Source organism: Abramis brama (genome assembly GCF_963993115.1).
Source record: "Abramis brama genome assembly, chromosome: 8".
NCBI lineage: Eukaryota > Metazoa > Chordata > Actinopteri > Cypriniformes > Leuciscidae > Abramis > Abramis brama.
This window is the reverse complement of record NC_139970.1, coordinates 20,148,871-20,168,314: the sequence shown is the minus strand read 5'-3', so window position 1 is coordinate 20,168,314 and position 19,444 is coordinate 20,148,871. Positions and strand designations below refer to the sequence as shown.

Genomic DNA, 19,444 nt, shown 5'->3' with positions numbered 1-19,444 from the left:
GTGACATTAACATGTATGATTTATGCCATTTTAGGGCCTAAGCAATATTTTCTTAATGCAATTATTGTATTATAATAAATGTCATGCACAGTGGCCTCACAAAGTCATACTTAAAATCTGTGAATGTTCATTGCATTAGAAAAAATATCAAGCAGCATCTGCAAACGTATGTGCTAGAAATAACTTTTTGTGAGCCATTTTTGCTATGTCTTAACCACCTGGACTAACTAAAAATGTTCCACTAACATCTGACAAAAATAAATTGTCCAAGCTCTTATATATACTACATATTTTTGTGAAACATTTTTCTTTAAAGTGTGCTTGTGCCGCATTTCTTTGAAATGACTGCCACGTGGTTTGACAATCAAGCCTAAAGCAATGAAGTGCATGTAGCCTATCTTTAAGTGTGGTTTAAAGGGATAGTTCACCCAAAAATAAAGATTTTACTCACCCTCAAGTTGTTCCAAACCTGTATGAGCTTCTTTCTCCTGCTGAACACAAAATAAGATATTTTAAAGAATGTTGGTAGTATGTAGCTATTGACTTCCATAGTAGGAAAAAAAATACTATGGAAGTCAATGGCTACCGTCAACTGTCTAGTTACCAACATTCTTTAAAATATCTTATTTTGTGTTCAGCAGAAGGAAGAAACTCATATAGGTTTGGAACAACTTGAGGGTGAGTATATGATGACAGAATTACATTTTTTTGGGTGAACTATCCCTTTAAGTGTACAAATATTTTTGAGGACAAAATCATTATTTTAGCGCCATCTTCTGGTCAATGTAAATACTTTGCTACAGGGACAGTCAAATTCTTAATAAAATAACTTCAATTCCCACAACGCACTTCGGTTCCACTTCCGCACATACGTCATATTTAACATGGCCGCTTTCATAGCAATCTCACATTTGACTTACCAGTAACTTGTTTTCCTCTTTTTGCCATATTTCGCTTAAACTCATTTGGATGAAAGCGCTACAGAATGCCCAAATATTATGAAGATAAAGAGGAAGATGGCCGCGCCTGCGCTGGAGTAAGAGAGGATTTCAAAGCCTGTCTCCTTCAGCATGACTGTGTAGTGAAGGTAACATCACAACACTGATCTTCATGATTGTATTCCTTTTGCACATTATATGGATCATTCCTGTTATATTGGGCGATATATAAAACTCACAATTTAAAAAATGGATACTATAGTAGTTTTACAATATCACAATTACATAAACATTATGGTCTAAATAAATTAATTACTTTGGTTTGAGCGAATGATTTTTTAAAATGACAATACACGTACATTGAGTCGTCTATTTGATGTGCGTGTTTACATCTGGAAGACGTATTTTTCAGTGCTTGCTCATCTGCAATAGGCCTACGTCTTTTAGGACGTTTTCTGTCAGATGTCAATTAGAAGTTTAGAAGATGTGGACCCTGGTGCATCATCCTATACATTGCTACCAAGTGGCAAGCCGTTGTGTGTCGATTTTGTCGGTTCTATCCCAGGAGACTCTTGCAGGTAAAAAACAAACAAACAAACAAACAAACAAAAAAATCAATATCTAATGAGTCATATCACAGTGAAACTTTGATTTTAGATTAATCTAAAATTAATCATCTGTCCACAATAGTGGACCTCATGCATCTATGGCTATATTTTAGCTACAATTCATACTATTACTGTGACTGTTTTTGAAAATATTGAATCTGCAGTAACTTTTTTTTTTTTTTTTTTTTTACTGAAAATAAATGTATTTGTGTTATTATAATGTAATTTGCATTAACAACAAAAATAAGCAATGTGATTACATAATGTCTGATTACGTAATGCACATTACTTTAATGCATTACTTTACTCGTAACATCAAAAAGTAATCTGATTACCATGAATTACTTAACTTGTTAGATCAAAAAGTAATCTGATTACGTAATGCATTGCATTAAATGCATTTCTTGTTAGATAAAAAAGTAAGCTGGTTACGTAAGGCATTATGCTTGTAATGCATGGCTTTACTCATTAGATCAAAAAGTAATCTGATTACGTAATGCACGTTACTTGTAATGCGTTACTTTACTTGTTAAATCAAAAAGTAATCTGATTACCATGAATTACTTGTTAGATCAAAAAGTAATCTGATTACATAATGCACGTTACTTGTAACATCAAAAAAGGAATCTGATTGCGTTATGCATGTTACTTGTAATGCGTTACCCAAAACACTGCTCATTTCAGATGAGATTGAAAACACATGATCGTTAGGTTTTCTCAAAGGAGAGCTATGTTGGAAATGTGTCCATCTTGAGCATAATCAGAATTATCAGCTAATAGGGGTAAATTGTACAATTGGGGGTTTCCACAGTTGTACCTTGACAGGCTGTAGAGATCTCTGATGGACTCACGTCCTCATGTTCTGATATCAAAGATACACGAAGTTCAACTTGTATGAAGTTCAATTGCCTTTGCAATATTTCGCATTTATATTTTTTGTACATATTTTTATAGTTTTCACATTATTTTATATAATTTTATTGATTGGTTAAGTTATAATACACACAATATTGCTTTATGTATTATGTTTAATACAGTATCTCTTAAATTTTAACCATAATGTCTGATTACGTAATGCACATTACTTTAATGCATTACTTTACTCGTAACATCAAAAAGTAAACACATGCGTATGCTGTCCACTCAAGTGGACTTTTGAAAATCTCTTGTGTAAAAACAAAAAAACATTTAAAATCTTGTTTTTCATGTCCTAAGAGCAATAAAAACACATAGGACAGAAAATCCTGACTGAGGTTATCATAAAATTCATGCATGAAAGGGTTAACATGTGATTTAGAATGCATGTAAAACTGACATCTTAAAGACGTCTATCAGATGTCAGTAAACAGCAGATGCTTTCCAGATTAAGTGGTCTTTAACAGACATCTTGCAGACGTACGTTTGCTATCTGGGGCCACTGAATGACATACTAGGCGTTTGTTTTTGATTCCTTCATAACATTCTGATGTCTGGTGTGGTGTACACCAAGTTCAAAAGTTACTGTTAATAAAAAAGTGCAGTCAGTAGCAAGACCTACAAAATACCTAAAGCTCACTGGCAGAACGTAAACAGATATTATTTCCCCCCCAGCTGTGTCTAAGTGTGTGCTGGTCTCTGTTGTGTCCACAGGAAGGTAAGAAGCCCAGTGAGTGTCTGAAGGAAGGACATTGCAAAGGCTTGCAGGTGGCTTTCTTTGAGTGCAAGAGATCCATGGTCAGTTTCCAATTTCCTTTTCTGGACTGAAGTTCTTTGATAGTCTTTTGGGGCTGGGTATCGACACAGATTTCACGAATCAATTTAATTTTCTGATTCATAAGCTCTTGATTCAATCTGATGCATTTGAATATATATCAGTATATATAGTACATGCGCATTTTTCTTAATGAAATCAGACTCGGAGTTAATGAAAACTAATGCTGTAAACTAGCCTATACAGGGAATCCTGTCAGTTGGTACATTACTATAATATGAAATGATACAAATAACAACAGATTGGATCGCTATTAATTTCAATTGCTATTTGGCTATTTATTTTTTAGATTCAATCATCAACACTCAAATAAAAACTGAAATTTTGAATGATATAATTATGTTTCTACACCAATTCATTGTTGAAGTATAAACTTTTAAACGGCGGCCACCTTGGAATACCATTACACACAAATGTGTTAATCTTTCTGTAACACGTTATTAGCATTTGTACTGTGGTACAGATTATTTTAGTATCTTTGAGATACTATTATAATTATTAAACGAAATAATGAATTAAACTAATTTTATTTCAGGTAGTTGCCAAAGCAACATAAGTTCAAGTTGTTTTAGATTTATTTTGTTTCAATTAACATTTTGGGAGTATTTTATCTTACAGTCCTTTTCTGCATACTAAAAATATATATATATATATTTTTTAATAGTAATTACAGTAACTGGGTAATAGGTAGGTACCAACCCTGACCCTAACCCATGTAGTTACCTTATATTATCCAGATACTTCCTTGTAACTAAAATAATAGAGCCCGACCGATAAAGGATTTTTAAGGCCGATACCGATACAAATATTTGGTGATTTAAAAATCCGATATTCCGATATATCGGCCGATATATATTTTAAAAGAAAGTCCAGAAACGCGTTACAAAACATGAACAGATTTCCCTAACATTTAGTTATTTGTCGTTATTTAAGAGTCCTCAGCCTTACTAAAATAATATGATAATGCAGTTTAAAAATAAACTTGTTTGTTTTATTGTCACAACAGAACAGAATATATTAAAGTTCTGATAAATATAATGTATAAAAATACAAACTTAAGATATGAAACTTAAAGTCCTTTGAACAAAAAAAAGTAAACTATTATTATTAATATTGACAGTAATAATTCAATTATGTAATAATGTGTGTGTGTGTGTGTGAAGAACTGATAAGATTGTAAATGTGTACCTTGAAATGCAATGTAAGTCGCTTTTGATAAAAGCGTCTGCCAAATGTCAATGTTATAAGCTACCTTATTAATTACAATGTCAACTTGCTTATCCCTTTACCTGCACTCTTTTAATTCTATCCATCTATTCCATCAAGCTACAACAAACCATTTTCAATCATCATTTGCTGCCTGCCTTCTAAAATCTACTACTTAGTGATGCACTAAATACATTATGTGACTCGTTAATGCTGCGGCTAAACGAAGTCAGCAACGCACACTTGGATTTCACACACGTGTAAAAGAAAAGCTAACTTTTATAAACAGGCTATGTTTGATACTTTTTCTCTATGTCTAAATGTTCACTCCTCGCGTGCCTAACTTACATTTTACAATGCAGGGACTGGAACTACAGATATGCTAGTTATAAATACAGTAATCATTACTTTATTTAGGCAGAATAAGTTCGTTGTGATTTCCAAGCTCATTGATGTTAGTGATTTTCCTTGTATAGTGCCCTCTAGTGGACAAACTATGCAGCGCCAACAATCATAACATGGTTGAAGGGTGTTTCGTCCGCTTTTATTTTATTTTTTAAATATTCATTTATCGGCCATTATAAATGCCGATACCGATAGTTTGGAAAATGCCTAATATCGGCCGATAATATCGGCCCGCCGATATATCGGTCGGGCTCTATAAAATAACCCTATTTCTTTTATTCGTTTAATAGCTCTGGTCTAATCCAATTAAACTATGGCCAAGTGTACATGCTAACATGGTAAGATGTATTTTTTTTTAACATTAAAATCCCTTTCTTTTTATTACAGCTGGACACCCGATCTCGATTCAGAGGCAGAAAGGGAGACTGAATAACACTGTGTTTTGTATGAAGATGACAAGACATAAGAAAAAGCTTTCTTGTAATCTTGTAAATATTCTGCTTTTTAAGCACATTTTTCTTGTGGAAAATCGTTATCCCTCAATCATGATGCTCATGAGTGCACCAACATCAGAATTCATCAAATAAAATGTCTTTCCAGTTCTGACTGATTTCTCATTTAATCACTGCATCCACAAACAAGAACAATATTCAATAGTAGTTTATCAAAATGTATATCCCATTAAACAGGTGTATGTCATCACAAACCAATTGACTGTGTGACAAATGTTTTAATGATTTGAGTAAAAAAAAGATTTAATTAAATATGTGACATTGATAAGGGAATGTAGCCTGTATCAAACAATTGTCAACAAAGATGTTGCTAGAATAATCTAGTAATAACATCATCCAATTATGGACATGGCTGCAAACGAACATTTATTTCAAAGCATTCATCATGAGCACTTTAAACCTTTCCAAATCCACTTTCTTCAAGATGTAGACTTTGTGAGTCTTCTTCAGAAGGTCGAGGTGATCTACAACCATCATTCCCCGGCAGTGGTTGCCCGCCAGCTCCACGGTGACCGCTCTGTGTTCGGTTTCAACAATATATTTGTTGTCTATGGCCGCTGCCATGGCATAAGAGTCACAGGAGATGAATCCCTGCCCCGCCACCAGCTCCTTCTCAATCCTCTCGCTGTGGCTGGACTTCATGCTGTGCTTAAAGATCTGCTTCATAAAGCGAGCCTTATCTGTGTCCTGGGCCAGCCAGCCGTCACAGAACTCCTGAAACACACATGCGCGAATATTATATGACACAGATGATGTGTATACAAGAAAACACCAACAATTGTATTTACATTATACACAATCATCTATTCAGGTTGTTATATTTTTTTTTTAAGACATGAAGATCTCACCCAGGGTAATTTACTGTGACAGGTGAACTCCCAGGTTGCAATGTAAATTGGACAAATGAATTCATTCAGGACAATATAAGCTGCTTCAGGATCAGCTACAAAGTTGAACTCTCCACACACAGTGATGTTCCCACGAGCTAAAGAGAAGCGGTCGTTAGTTTTCTAATCTGCATGAAACATGTTAATATGGAAGACCAGCAATACAGTTCAGACTGATTATAATGTTTGCATTTAAAGGGATACTCCACTTTTTTTGGAAATAGGCTCATTTTACAACTCCCCCAGAGTAAAACGGTTGAGTTTTACCATTTTCGAATCCATTCAGCCGAACTCCGGGTCTGACGGTACCACTTTTAGCATAGCTTAGCATAGATCATTGAATCGGACAGGACCATTAGCATCTCTCTCAAAAAAATGACCAAAGAGTTTCGATATTTTTCCTATTTAAAACTTGACTCTTCTGTAGTTACATCGTGTACTAAGACCGACGGAAAATGTAAAGTTGCGATTTTCTAGGCTGATATGGCTAGGAACTATACTCTCATTCCTGCGTAATAATCAAGAAACTTTGCTGCCGTACCATGAGGCGTACGTCCAGCAGGCGTAATGATATGACGCAGCGCCTGAAAATAGGTCTAATAGGTTAGACAAACTTAGTCCTGGTCACGTTGGAAGTTACTGAGCTGGGGACTATTTTCAGGCGCGACTTTTCATTTTCCGTCGGTCTTAGTACACGATGTAACTACAGAAGAGTCAAGTTGTAAATAGGAAAAATATCAAAACTCTTTGGTCATTTTTTTGAGAGAGATGCTAATGGTCCTGTCCGATTCAATGATCTATGCTAAGCTATGCTAAAAGTGGTACCGCCAGACCCGGAGTTCGGCTGAATGGATTCGAAAACGGTAAAACTCAACTGTTTAACTCTGGGGGAGTTGTAAAATGAGCCTATTTCAAAAAAAAATTGGAGTATCCCTTTAAGGTGCACATGATTCTGGTTTAGGGCTGGGCAATATTGCATAAAATAAAATTACCATTCATCCTTTGAAAAAAATAATCACTACTGGTCAAATTAAGGAAGCAAATTGGGAAGAATTAAGAACACAACAGGCACAATTGTTTTCAACATTGATAACAATAAGAACCATTATTAATAACCGAGCACCAATACTAATTGAGCACCAATTCAGCATATTAGAATGATTTCTGAACTGGAGTCATGATGTTGAAAATTCAGCTTTGCCACAGGAATAAATTACATTTTAAAATCAAAAAGAAAATAGTTTTAAATTGTAATAATAGTTCACAATATTACTGTTGTTACTGTTTTTTTGAACAAATAAACACAGCCTTGGTGAGAATAAGAGACATCTTGTTCAAAAATCTTAATTATTACAAACATTTGACTGGTAGTGTTTATCTCTAGATTTCTATTTGTGCGTTGACATGGCTTAAAGGCCTTGATTAATTTTTGGCAAATTGTGACCATTTCGATTTATTTAACTGAGAGAAGCCATCATTGCAGCTAAACTATCACTGCCAAGTAAAAGTTTGTTTTTAGAAAAATTTACTTTGAACCAATTCTTCAAAGTGGTCACATTAAACTTAACAGCTCTAATATTGGATATACTGCCCCATCCTATTCTGATATAACAGTACGTTTTAGGGACTCACAGGCTGTATTGCCACCCATAATGTAAAGGCCTTTGAGTTTCTCGGGAAAGGAGGGGTCCAGTTTCACCGCCAAAGCCACATTCGTCAGCGGAGCCGTGGCCACTAAAGACACCTTAGAGAAGCAGGAACAACACATGGTAAAAATCTTGTTATTTCCATTAATCAAATATTTGCTACTGTAGAAATCATATACACCTCTCCAGGATTCTCATTGACTATTCGGATCATGGCGGACACGGCGCCCTCTTCCTGGACCAGTTCCAGACCAGGAGCTTGGGGGTCTGGGGCGTCCCCGAGTCCATCTTTGCCATGAAAATCTCCAGCACTAACGGTTTGCTCCAAGAGCGCTTTAGTCGCTCCACGAAATACAGGAATCTAAGAATTCAGAGACACAATCAGGTTTTATGATTATGCTGTAAATGGCTGTCATGTGCTGGATAACAAATACATTACTGTGCAGTAAGAAAAGTTACTCAGTTATTTGAGCTCAAAATATATATGCAAACAGCTAGAATTATAACAGAATATATTTCTGAACATACAGAAATCCAGTATATATATATATGCAGTATATATATATATATACCTTGACCACACCTAGATATAACATATCCCCTACTAATTCACTAGACTTTTAAAAACAGTGAAGGGTCGTTACGTTGCATAAGACAAAGTAATAGCTGAATTAAAAAATAAATAAACCAGTGCAAAAGTTCACATATGCTTGTTTCTTAACGCTGTGTCATTCATTACCTAGATGATCCACAATTTTTTTTTTTTCTTTTGAGCTGGTTGTTCATGAGTCCCTTTGTTAGTGCGGGTCAGAATGGTTCACCAATTTTTGCAGTTTGTCACAGTTATGCAAACATTGCACAATACTTGTAGGACATACTAATGGGTCAAAATATAAGCTCTTTGAAAAACCTCTGCATCAGGAAGTATGACATCAAATATTTACTAAATAAATAACTGACAAAAAGGAGCTAGTATTGTATTTTCAAAGCCAGTATGCAATAAAAAATTTGCCTATTGACTTCATTGAAAATCCATGAAATAAAAATTGACCTTTTTTATGGAATATTGCAGCATTTTTATAAATAATTAATCTATGCATGCCGTTATTTTTTAAAATTCATGTACCCTCGTAATCTTTAATCAAAATATCTTCTCGTCATGCTTACAGCAACATCTCTCTTCTCTTCTCTGATGACGTGTTTACTGGCGTGGGGGGGGGGGGGCAACCTGTCACTCACATCAGAACAATAGCAAAAACACAACCATTCAACCATACAATCAATAGGCTTTTTGCCGAACGACACACGAACAAACAGGAGGTCTCATTGTTGCTTGTTGTAGAAAGTGGTTTTTTTTTCATAAACTCACCCTCATGTCGCACCCGTAAGACTAAACCGCTAAATTCATATGGATTAGTTTAACAATCTCTTTTTGAACTTTTTGAAGCGTCAAAGTGGTAGTTGTGTAGCTGTCTATGAGGGACAGAAAGCTCTCAGACTTTATCAAAAACATCATTGTGTTCCGAAGATGAACGAAAGTAGAATGGGTCTTAAACGACATGAGGGTGAGTAATTAATGGATTTAAAAAAAAAAATTTTTTTAGGTGAATTAACCCTTTAACCCTTAGACCTGAACCGGAACCGATGAGACCTGATTTTCAGAATACGGAAGTTTGTTGCAAGTCCCGCCCTTAATTTTTCCTTGTTCAAGTAGCCATTTCACTCGGATACAGAGTTGCTGAGTCCGCAATAGATTTTTCCCGTGAAATTGGGTTAATTTTAAACTCTTGCCGTGGGTTAATTTTTATCCCCTTGAGTCAAGGTTTGACATTGCATAAATAATATTTGACTGAATTGCTTGTATTAAAATATTTTATATTCTACCAATGATAAAACTGTGCTAGATAAGCTGTGTTCATGATAATTACGATATAATCAAGTGGTTTTCATATTTGCATAACAGTGACTGAAAAATAATTTAGATATGGGAGAGGCATATTTTTTTTTGTATTTGGAATACGGTCAATGGGCTACTTTTGAGCTATTTTTGATTGGCCATTAGGCTAGTTTTGTTACACAATCTCATTTTGGTATGTACTGACCACTGTGATGGATTTTTTAATAATTAAAATAGTAAACTGTACTTTAAACTAATAATAATTCTAACATCTGATCTTACTTCTTCTTTAGGCCAAACATTCTACCTGTGTCGAAACCAGTGGAAAATTCTGAGCTAGACAAAATCAAAAATATAACAGTCTAGAATAGTCTCATGACATATTGACTGTAAACAGTAATCAACTGAACTTCTTTTCCATTTTTTTAATGATTTGAGATCTAAGTTTGCTTCTACATAGAAACAGAAGGGTTTGCATTTGAAGAACCAATCAACTTGTAGGGAAATTATGTAATGTTTCATGTCATTTTTGCCATGCTCCTATTCTATAAAAACCGTTGTATTCTTTTTGCTGGTGGGTTTCTCTCTGAAATTTGTCTGAGATCCTCCGGTCGTGATTAAAGCATATTCAAAGGCATTGTCTGGAGTCTGTCTGATTAATGCTGCGCACCAAGATAGTTAGTGAAGCTTACTTGACACTCTGATAGTGTTACAGGCAAAGGGACGAGACGTCGTCCGAACTCGAAGCCAGTTGTCAACTGTAGACGCAGAGCTAGAGTATAAAGATTACTGGGAGTCGATTGGAGACGCCCCGGGTAAATTTAAGTCAAGTCAAGTCACCTTCATTTATATAGCGCTTTTAACAATATGAATTGTTTTAAAGCAGCTTTACAGTGATAATAGGAAATTACAGTAACAGAGATTGTTTTGGCTTTACAGCAGCTCTAGGATAAAGTTATTGTCCAGCTAAAGTTAGTTTTGATTGATTGATTCACTTCCGTTGTGAAGATCATTAGTTATTAACTTTGGGGCCATTAACACAACACTGTTCAAACAGAAAACCCTCAACGCACTCTGGCTGCCCATCCGCACAAAACAGTGCTTGGTGTCTCGTGAACGCACTCCCTGAAATGGGTTCCAAGGTGCAAACGATTATCAGTCAGGTGCGAAAGAAGAAAAATCTACCACACCACTTTCCAAGCATATCTCACCTCCAGATGATTACACACTTTCAGGACACGCAAGACATTCTTGCAGACGTTTTCTAATGAAGTGTTGCCGTGAACGCAGGTGATGCCCAGGATCTGTACGTCCGGCACTGCCAAAGCCATCATGAGAGCCTGAGCATCATCCACACCACAGTCCACGTCCACAAGCAATTTCGTCATGCTGACTTCTGCACAAAGATATGAGAACAAAAGTAATTTAGTTTAACAACAATTGGTGGTGTATCCTGATTGTCCAGGCTGGTAAAAGTTGTACATTCAAAACCCACATGCCTTTCGAGGGCTTGAGCAAGAAACTTCATAAAAGTACTGGTGGACACTTAGGATAAACATGTCAGCCAAATGACCAATTAGATTAGTACATGAATGACTGAGGACTTACCTGTTATGAAGTGGCTGCAGAAGTTCGTGTGAGTTTCTTTAAAGCTGTCTGATGCAGTCGCGAGCTCTCGGTATCTGTAAGAGGAGTCAGTTTATCTGTCGGAGGAACTTTGGATAGTTATATTACGCAATCATGTTTCATATAACAAGGTTTTCCCATTAAACATGTGACTAGCGCGCGCTCCTAAATACTGTAGGTAAGCCAACACAAAATCAACACAAAACAAACCGGGAGTAACTGTTTACCGAGTTTTGTTTAATCCAAGTGTCTGTTGTCTTCTAAGAAACACTAAGGTCCATCTAAATAATGCGGAAGAAAACATCTAAGTTACTTAAAGTGCACGCGCGACATTTCAATGACCATCGACGTGAAACAGGTTGATCGTGGTGGGTTTGGACGTTGTTCAGGTAGAGGTTAAGAATGTAGTGCTATAGGCCTTATTCTTTTATATTATCATTAATAATTCTCTTATTTGAACGTGAACTCTATATATTTTAACTCAGTGGTTTAAAAAGTTAATTATAGCCCTATTTGGACGGTATAATTTCTCATGGGGTCGTAAGGGATTTTCAACATTTACAGGAGTTAGTCGGTTATTTTATTGCAATCCGAATCCAGTTTCCAAAACCTAACGTTACTGTTTTTTTGGCAAACACCAGGTTGTGGTAATTTAATTGCCGTCCGAATTTATCTCTGATTGTACAAGAAAAGATAACTTCAAAATTCACCATTTAAATCCTTTTTGATCACCGCTCGTTTCACTGTAATTTGCATGCTTTTTATTTTTTTTACTTTTTTTTTACTGAAATGCTGGAAAGTATTTACAAGAACAATATTTCATCACCGCTCACCCTCAGCAAACAAAATAAGAGAGAAAAAACAAAACAAAAACACGTAGGCCTAAACATTTGAAATGTGGCGTTATTGTGGCAGCAAAAATACAAACCAAGCAGCTTTATTTTTACCTCATGTAAATAAGAGGCTGCAACAATTATTTCCGCTGAATTCCATATTTTGAAAATAACATCCTTTTGAGATAAAATGTAAAACAGACAACAATTTCAAATATAGCGATGCTTCCTATTTAAAAAAATGAGATTTAAATAATTAAATAATAAATAGAACATTATTTTCCTATTATTAAATTAAATACGAATTTATTCGTATTAGTCCATACATTTTATTTACAGCGAACAATGCGACTGAGTACGTGAGCAGCGCGTTCGTGATTAACACTCGCTCCTCCACCGTCAATAAATCGCCATCCGTTTATCACTGAGGTGCCATGCAAATTTATTTTTTACAGACGTAAACATGAGAAACAATTACCGTCCGAATATAGGCATTAACGGTGTCCGTAGTTTCACTTCCGACGAACCGGATGTTCTATATTCTTCTTCCTCCTTGGTGTTTACATCTAGAATGTTGCATTACTTCCACACGATTCGGATCTTTTGGGTCGGGTCTTTTTATTGAACCGTTCGCAAATGATTCGTTCATGGTTCTGACTCGGTTGAGGCGGCTGGATAATGCATCATTATTTTTTCGTAATGATGGTAACGTTAAATTTAAGATAACAGCTCAATGAACCGAGGACCAGGGCTGGACTGGGACAAAATAATGTATAAATGTATCAAGGCAAAACTGACGCAGTCATACAGCAAAGCGAGCAATTATTATTTATTTATTTATTATTATTTCAGTGTTATCACCATAATATTGCAAACAGCTAGTTTGTCCACCACTCGTGCTTATGGCTCAGTTTTATCAAGGGGTTATTTGTTGCTACACTCATGACATTGCCTTACTGTTTTAGCCCAGGCTCTACACACTCACTCATCTTTGTCCCTCTCCTCATCCTCCTCATTTTGCGTGCCGGGTCCTGCTGCTGCAGAAAACACATCGGTTATTTTTACACGTTTTCCCTGTTTCTCTTTTTCGCGCACTTCTTCTTTGCTTCCTTTACGTTTCTTCCCCATCATGACTATTTTGACAGATGCACGCCGACACTGCACGCTCGCAGCCCAAAAGGGGAGGTGTTTAAAGATGTGATTGGGCCAGCCTAGTGTCAGTTAAGAAAGGAACCAATGGGACGCTTGTCTACGAAAATAAATAAACAAATAAAACACTGACTTTTTTTTGACAAATGCATTACACCAGCTCAGAGACCACAGGAGAGGAGTTTATATATATATATATTTTTTTTTTAAATTCCTAAAAATGTTGTCAGTTTGTGGCACATCTGTATTTGACTGGCATGTGCCACTGAATGTTTTGTGTAGGCTATGTCGTGTATCACAGGGTGGACCAATCACAGTTGTGTGCAATTTCAAGATAAAACGGAATAATTATTTCCCAGAGATTGCTGGTTTATATATTACTTTTATAATAGTTTTAATTTATTCTTATTTTTTATTAGACAATTGTATCAAAAAAAAAAAAAAAAAAAAGTCTTGTAATTTGTAACGGGGCAGATTCGGCTTTCTGAGCCGCCGAGCGCCCCTTGGAGGATTGCACGGGAAACGGTGTAATACTGTTACCTATCCATCCAACACAATAACGGTACAATGCAATAACGGTATTAGCCTATTATATGCTGTAGCCTATAAATAGATAAAAATTAAGATACTTCTGTAGACTACTTATAAATGTTTGAGCTGAAAATTATATCTTTACCTTCACACCCTTTTGAAATGAATATGGCATTTTTTCCCACAGGCTACACTAGTAGCTATACAAACGTCATCATAATTTCAAACGAGTGTGAAGATATCAGTTTCAGCTCAAAAATGTGTTAGGCGACAAAAGTATCTTAATTTTTATCTTATTTATTTCTATTCTGAATACTATGTTGCCTTCTAACCCGTAAAACTGTTTTGTGTGAACTGCTGTATTTAAATTCTAATGTGAAATGCCTGTCAGCACGTAAGTGCTTTGTTTTTCATAACGCTAAATAGGCCTATTGTCTCTTCATAGAAATATGTTATCTTAAAACGGAGACAAAAATTGTCTCTTCATTTTAAATGGACAGAAATATATTTAATCATCTCTATCAGTGTGACAAATGCGTTTTTTTATATATATATATAGTTATAGAAGTAAAATTAACATTTAATGATCTATTAAATACATATTTATTTGTAAACTAACTATATAAATCTATATTGCCAGTGCATAGTTCTACAAATAAACTGATTCTAAGCATTTATTTATCATTCAAACAGGTGGAAATAGATAAAGATCGGACATAAGAGATTTCTTATCTGGTGAAACTTATGAAACTAAGCATGTTTGCTCAGAATGACTTGTTCTCCATACATACAAAGTTGTGAGAAGTTTGGACTTTGTGCACACAAGATATATACATAACAGTCAGAATGGGCCACACCCAGCAAATATGTCAGATCGTATCTGCTGAACACTTTTATGGAGCAAAAGTCTTATGATACATTTTTGCCAGCATAGAGCTGACATTTGCAAAGTTTGGTGAACATCTGACAAAAGGCCAAAGAGGAGTTGTAAAACATAAAACGCTGTAGAATGAACATAGAATGGTGGATACATTTTATAGATAAACATAAAATTTACATACATACACACGTCTATATATGCGCTTCACTTCACTGATTTCACACTCAAGTGAGAGCAGAGTGTGACGGTTGAATTATAGCACAGCTGTTCTAAATATTTTTGAGCCACTTTGGGAGTATTTTGGAGTTTAGGAGTCAGAAAACCCTTTTCCTTTACCAACATCACAGTGCCCTGGCTACTGTTCTGGAAGAGGAATGGCTCAGATTCCCTCTGGCCACTGTGAAGGACGTGTATCTTGTCAAATTGATGCTGTATTTGCTGCAAAAGGAGGGTTTACATAGTTTATTTGTGGTCTAAAACCAAGTGTTTCATTTCAGTTTCTTGTCCAACCCCTGCATATATATATATATATATATATATATATATATATATATATATATATATGTATGTCTGTCTGTCTGTCTATATAACATAGCAGTGAACAAAGCAATAAAGTAGCTTACCATTTATGCTGGTATGTTATTTTAATTTTAAAGCTGTATGTTTGGGGAAAGAAAGAGGCATTTTGTACAGCAAGGTATTTGAACATACATAAAAAAAATAAAAATAGGACACCATTCTCTGACAACATAGCAGTGCTTTTGCACTCACAATAGTGAAGAAAGAAACATAAATTAAATGATCAAAGTGTTAAAATAATTAAATATACATTTATTAAAAATAACAATTAAGTATAACCTGAAATAACACTAGTAGCCTACCTTCCATGCAGTGCATCTGGTTCAAATCTAAATCATTTTAGCAGAGGTTAAGAAAGACACATGCTCTTGTCTCCCAAGTTGCAAATTTAAGCTTTCAGTGGTTCAATCCTGCAATATACAAACCAGGAACTACAGTCCAGTTGTGCATGTATTTGTGCAGATACAAAGGCTGATGATTTCTCACTGTGGTCATTACATATAGTCTTTTATTATGTTCAGTAATGCAACATTACGGTTTTCTTATAACTATTACAATAAAATAAATAGTCTAAATGCACCCCTCTGCTTTCGGAAAACAAAAAAAATTCAAGAAATATTCTTCACATTGTAGGACCAGTTGCAGCAGTGCTCCTTATTAGATCAGTACGGACATTCATATCAACCAATACAAACGTCCATCAAAGAAACTTTGAACTATGAAAACATATACAGACAGTCAATGAACATATCAATAGTGTCTTCTCACATATTTCCTTACAAAGAATGTATATTCACACTGTATGCTCACTGTACAGAGACTAGCTGTGCTTGGCAACAGTACGAGGAAGCTCGTCCTCTTAAACTTAAACTCTACAACCCGTACAATGCAAGTCAGGAGGGCAAAGGCCTGCATTAAAGCACTAACACTTTCGTAAAGAGAGAGTCTTACGGTAAATAAATAAAACAATCTGCCACGTCACAAATAGTCACACACAGATTTCGAAATATCTACATATTTATCTAAACAAATGAGTTTGCAATGGTGGACTCTCTTAAGGCAGCTAGTTGTGTGTATACTTGAAATGAAGTGATGATTAACAATGGGGTCTATATATTGATTCTCTAACTTAACCCGACTTATCCTTACAAATGTTAAAACTGGCTTTGGGAACAAATCATCTACTATACCACAGCACATACACATTAACTATAACCTACTGAACTTTGAATACAATCTAAAGTATGATAAAAACACAGCTTTGCTTCAGTGCTGATAGTTTCAACCTTTGCATTTCAATACAAAGACCAAGTGTGGTGCTGGAAATGATTTAAAATGTACTTAACTAAACACAGATGGAATGAATTTGGGATTTTTTGGGAACTGCTCTGATAAATTAAATTAATTTAGAATCTAACAGGCCTTCTTACCTGCATTCAGTGCAACAACCAAGCGAGCTACTCATATACCTTCACGTGATTTTCTTTCCCTATCTCCGGTTCATCCACGGTTCATAGAAGAGGTTCGGGGATCTGAAAATATTAACAGTGTCATCTGGATGATAACCAGAGCATGACTGTGTGTGCATAATAAAACTTTTCCTTCAGATATGTGCTAATAAAGTAAAGCGAACAAGGAGAAACATGCAGCTCTAGTCCCAGCGGGCCAGAACAGCGGACTGCTTGTCAGCTCAAGTCCACTTTCCCATAGGTGCCCTCTGGTGGTCTGTACTGCCTAGGGAAAGTCTTCAGCTGGAGGGAGTTGAAGGCGTATTTGCGACTGCCTACGTTTTTCATGGTGTTTTCTCGCCGGCAGCCCTCGCTGTGGGACCAGAGAGGGGATTGAGAGACGGGGATAGAATGATGCGTAAATGAAAGACCCCTAACTGTAAGTGTGGTCTCACCTGCGCATACAATCCAAGGCCTGGGTGAAGACCTGCGGGGCCATGCAGTGCTCCTGCTGGAGGATATGACATTGCTCCAGGGTCACCGACATGGCCGTGCGATCCTTTGCGCTCTTGCAGCTGGTCACGCGCACACCATTCAGACGCCGACAAACCTGAAGCAACAAATGAGAAAGATGTCGTTGCATTAATGGCTATTACTAGAAGTTGTGAGAAGTTCCCATATTTATGTTGTTTCTTTTTTGATGAAAAGTTTCACACACAAAAATGAGGTTGAAGGTTTATACACCAAGACGAATATGTGGTGCAAATAATTAATGCACAAAACATTTTCTGTCGATCGACAAGGACTGTAAAGCAACCGATCACAGTTCGTTTTGTTCCGTGTTATGTTTAGTGGCGTTAGTCAACGTATTTAGAGAGTCTATGACGCAAACTTTACATGCTTCACATACTTTTGAAAATCCAGCGTTTAGTTGATTCTGATAAGCACTTATTGTCACAGTTGTAAACACAACGGCTTTCTTCCATGAGGGGGTTTGGGTTCACAACATCTTTGTTTCAAGCGGACCGTTAAAGAACACGACACACACGTCTCCTGAAAATCCTGTAGAATTCAACCAATCAGATGACGACTTCATGTTTCCAATTTTGTGCGCCATACGCATCAGACGATTAGCCAACGGACCGTGGGCTCACATCTGAGGCTGATCGTACGCACACTTCAGAAACTCGCCTGAAGTAGTTGGTCATCTGGGTACTTTTTGCCTACTCTTTTATGAGTAGGCTACTGTGAATTCGGACATACTTCTTTAGTAACATACTGTTTTTCATCTACTATAGGGAAGTATGAGATTTCAGACGCAGCCCAGAACTGGCTCTCTTTTCATGAAAACATGTGACAAGCAGGTGGCAAAAACAGTTGTGCAGCGCTTTGTGCACCGGGGAGTATTTCTGCTTTTCTAAAAGCGCCATCTACTGTCAGAGAGTGAATCTGCATTTTCATTCAACCCGCCTGCTGTTTTTCACTCATTGGTCTGAAAAATTGTGTGCATTTTTGTGCCGAACATTATAAGTGGTATGAACAGACCTCTAGGCACAAATGAACAATAGTAATGGTGGATTGCTGTACCTCTGCTGCCAGCAACAGGATGTCCACATTCTTGCTCTTCCTGGCATTGACATTTTGACTGAGGAATTTGAGTAGCTCAGGCACACAGTTTTGACTGCGAGAGCGGGGGAGACCTATGGATGGAGACAATTAACTTGTTAGGACTGACAACTTTTTTCATAAAGGGACATGTGAAAAAGACTAGTTAATATATTTTAAATGTACTAAATTGCAACTTCATCATTACAAATGTGTAATTAGTTACAAATATATTTAAATACATGACATGCAATATAATGACATTAAGATATATTTTAGTTTACCATAAATGCTTGTCAGTCCATTCAACAGTTCACTTTAACCATATTTCAAAGACTACATATTACATATGAAGTATTTAAGTACAAATTGAGTGGTTCACTCAAACTATAAAACACTAATTTAATTGCAATTAACATGAAATTAAGTGTCTGAAAACAATACATTCAGTTCACTCTTAAGTATATTCTTATATTCTTTCGGACAGTAAATGCTAGGGACTTCGGGGGAAATACGCTCCTAATCTTACCCAAACATTGGAGTGTCTGTGCTCAACTAAGGCAGAGGCGGCATCTATGCCGGTGAATCGAACAATGGTGTAATGATTCAGTTCGACTCCCAATTTAAGTGCAATTTAAGATATCTATCTATAAATTACAGAAACGTCTGTCTGTGTGTCTGTCTGTGTGTGTGTATGTGTGTATGTCTGTTAACCGCATATCTCTCGAACCGTTAGTCCGATGGATTTCAAACTTGACAGGTGTCTCGCTACGGGCACGAGTAAGTGCAGTGCCAAGTTTGACGTTGTTTGGATGAGAAATGCTAAAGATATCGTTAAATATATCATTTTTAAAAGGTTGTGGTTTAAAAATAAACATTCTGACATTAGAGGGTTGTATCAGTCAAAGAAGCCCCAAGAAGGTTGTGGTTTAAAAATAAACACT

General features: G+C 36.1%; 2 protein-coding genes and 1 long non-coding RNA gene across 8 annotated transcripts in view; 1 reads left to right on the top strand and 2 right to left on the bottom strand.

Moving 5' to 3' along the window:
• Positions 1-875: 875 nt before the first annotated feature.
• Positions 876-5,513, top strand: coa5 (cytochrome C oxidase assembly factor 5). The gene is made up of 3 exons (XM_084122947.1): positions 876-1,087; positions 3,176-3,259; positions 5,295-5,513. Exons 1-3 carry the CDS (start codon positions 986-988, stop codon positions 5,334-5,336), a joined length of 228 nt encoding a protein of 75 aa, XP_083979073.1. The 5' UTR covers positions 876-985; the 3' UTR covers positions 5,337-5,513.
• LOC311088691 (nucleoside hydrolase) overlaps positions 5,508-19,444 on the bottom strand; it is a 55,446-nt gene continuing 41,509 nt past the window's right edge. Inside the window, exons 1-8 of one of the 6 annotated variants that reach the window (XM_084122944.1) lie at positions 12,787-12,840; positions 11,703-11,756; positions 11,458-11,531; positions 11,061-11,245; positions 8,134-8,313; positions 7,939-8,050; positions 6,268-6,404; positions 5,508-6,133 (exon numbers count right to left, since the gene is read on the bottom strand). In XM_084122944.1, coding sequence (XP_083979070.1) covers positions 5,786-6,133; positions 6,268-6,404; positions 7,939-8,050; positions 8,134-8,313; positions 11,061-11,245; positions 11,458-11,531; positions 11,703-11,756; positions 12,787-12,803 — 1,107 coding nt within the window. In that variant the 5' untranslated portion in view covers positions 12,804-12,840 and the 3' untranslated portion in view covers positions 5,508-5,785. Of the gene's footprint in view, positions 6,134-6,267; positions 6,405-7,938; positions 8,051-8,133; positions 8,314-11,060; positions 11,246-11,457; positions 11,553-11,702; positions 11,757-12,786; positions 12,900-13,265; positions 13,485-19,444 lie in introns of those variants that run through there. The other 5 variants (XM_084122941.1, XM_084122943.1, XM_084122945.1 and 2 more) reach the window with 5 other exon arrangements.
• On the bottom strand, positions 15,816-18,641 carry LOC311088158. The gene is made up of 3 exons (XR_014607459.1): positions 18,483-18,641; positions 17,351-17,505; positions 15,816-17,268 (listed from the first exon to the last, which is right to left on the bottom strand). It is a non-coding gene; the product is annotated as an uncharacterized lncRNA (long non-coding RNA).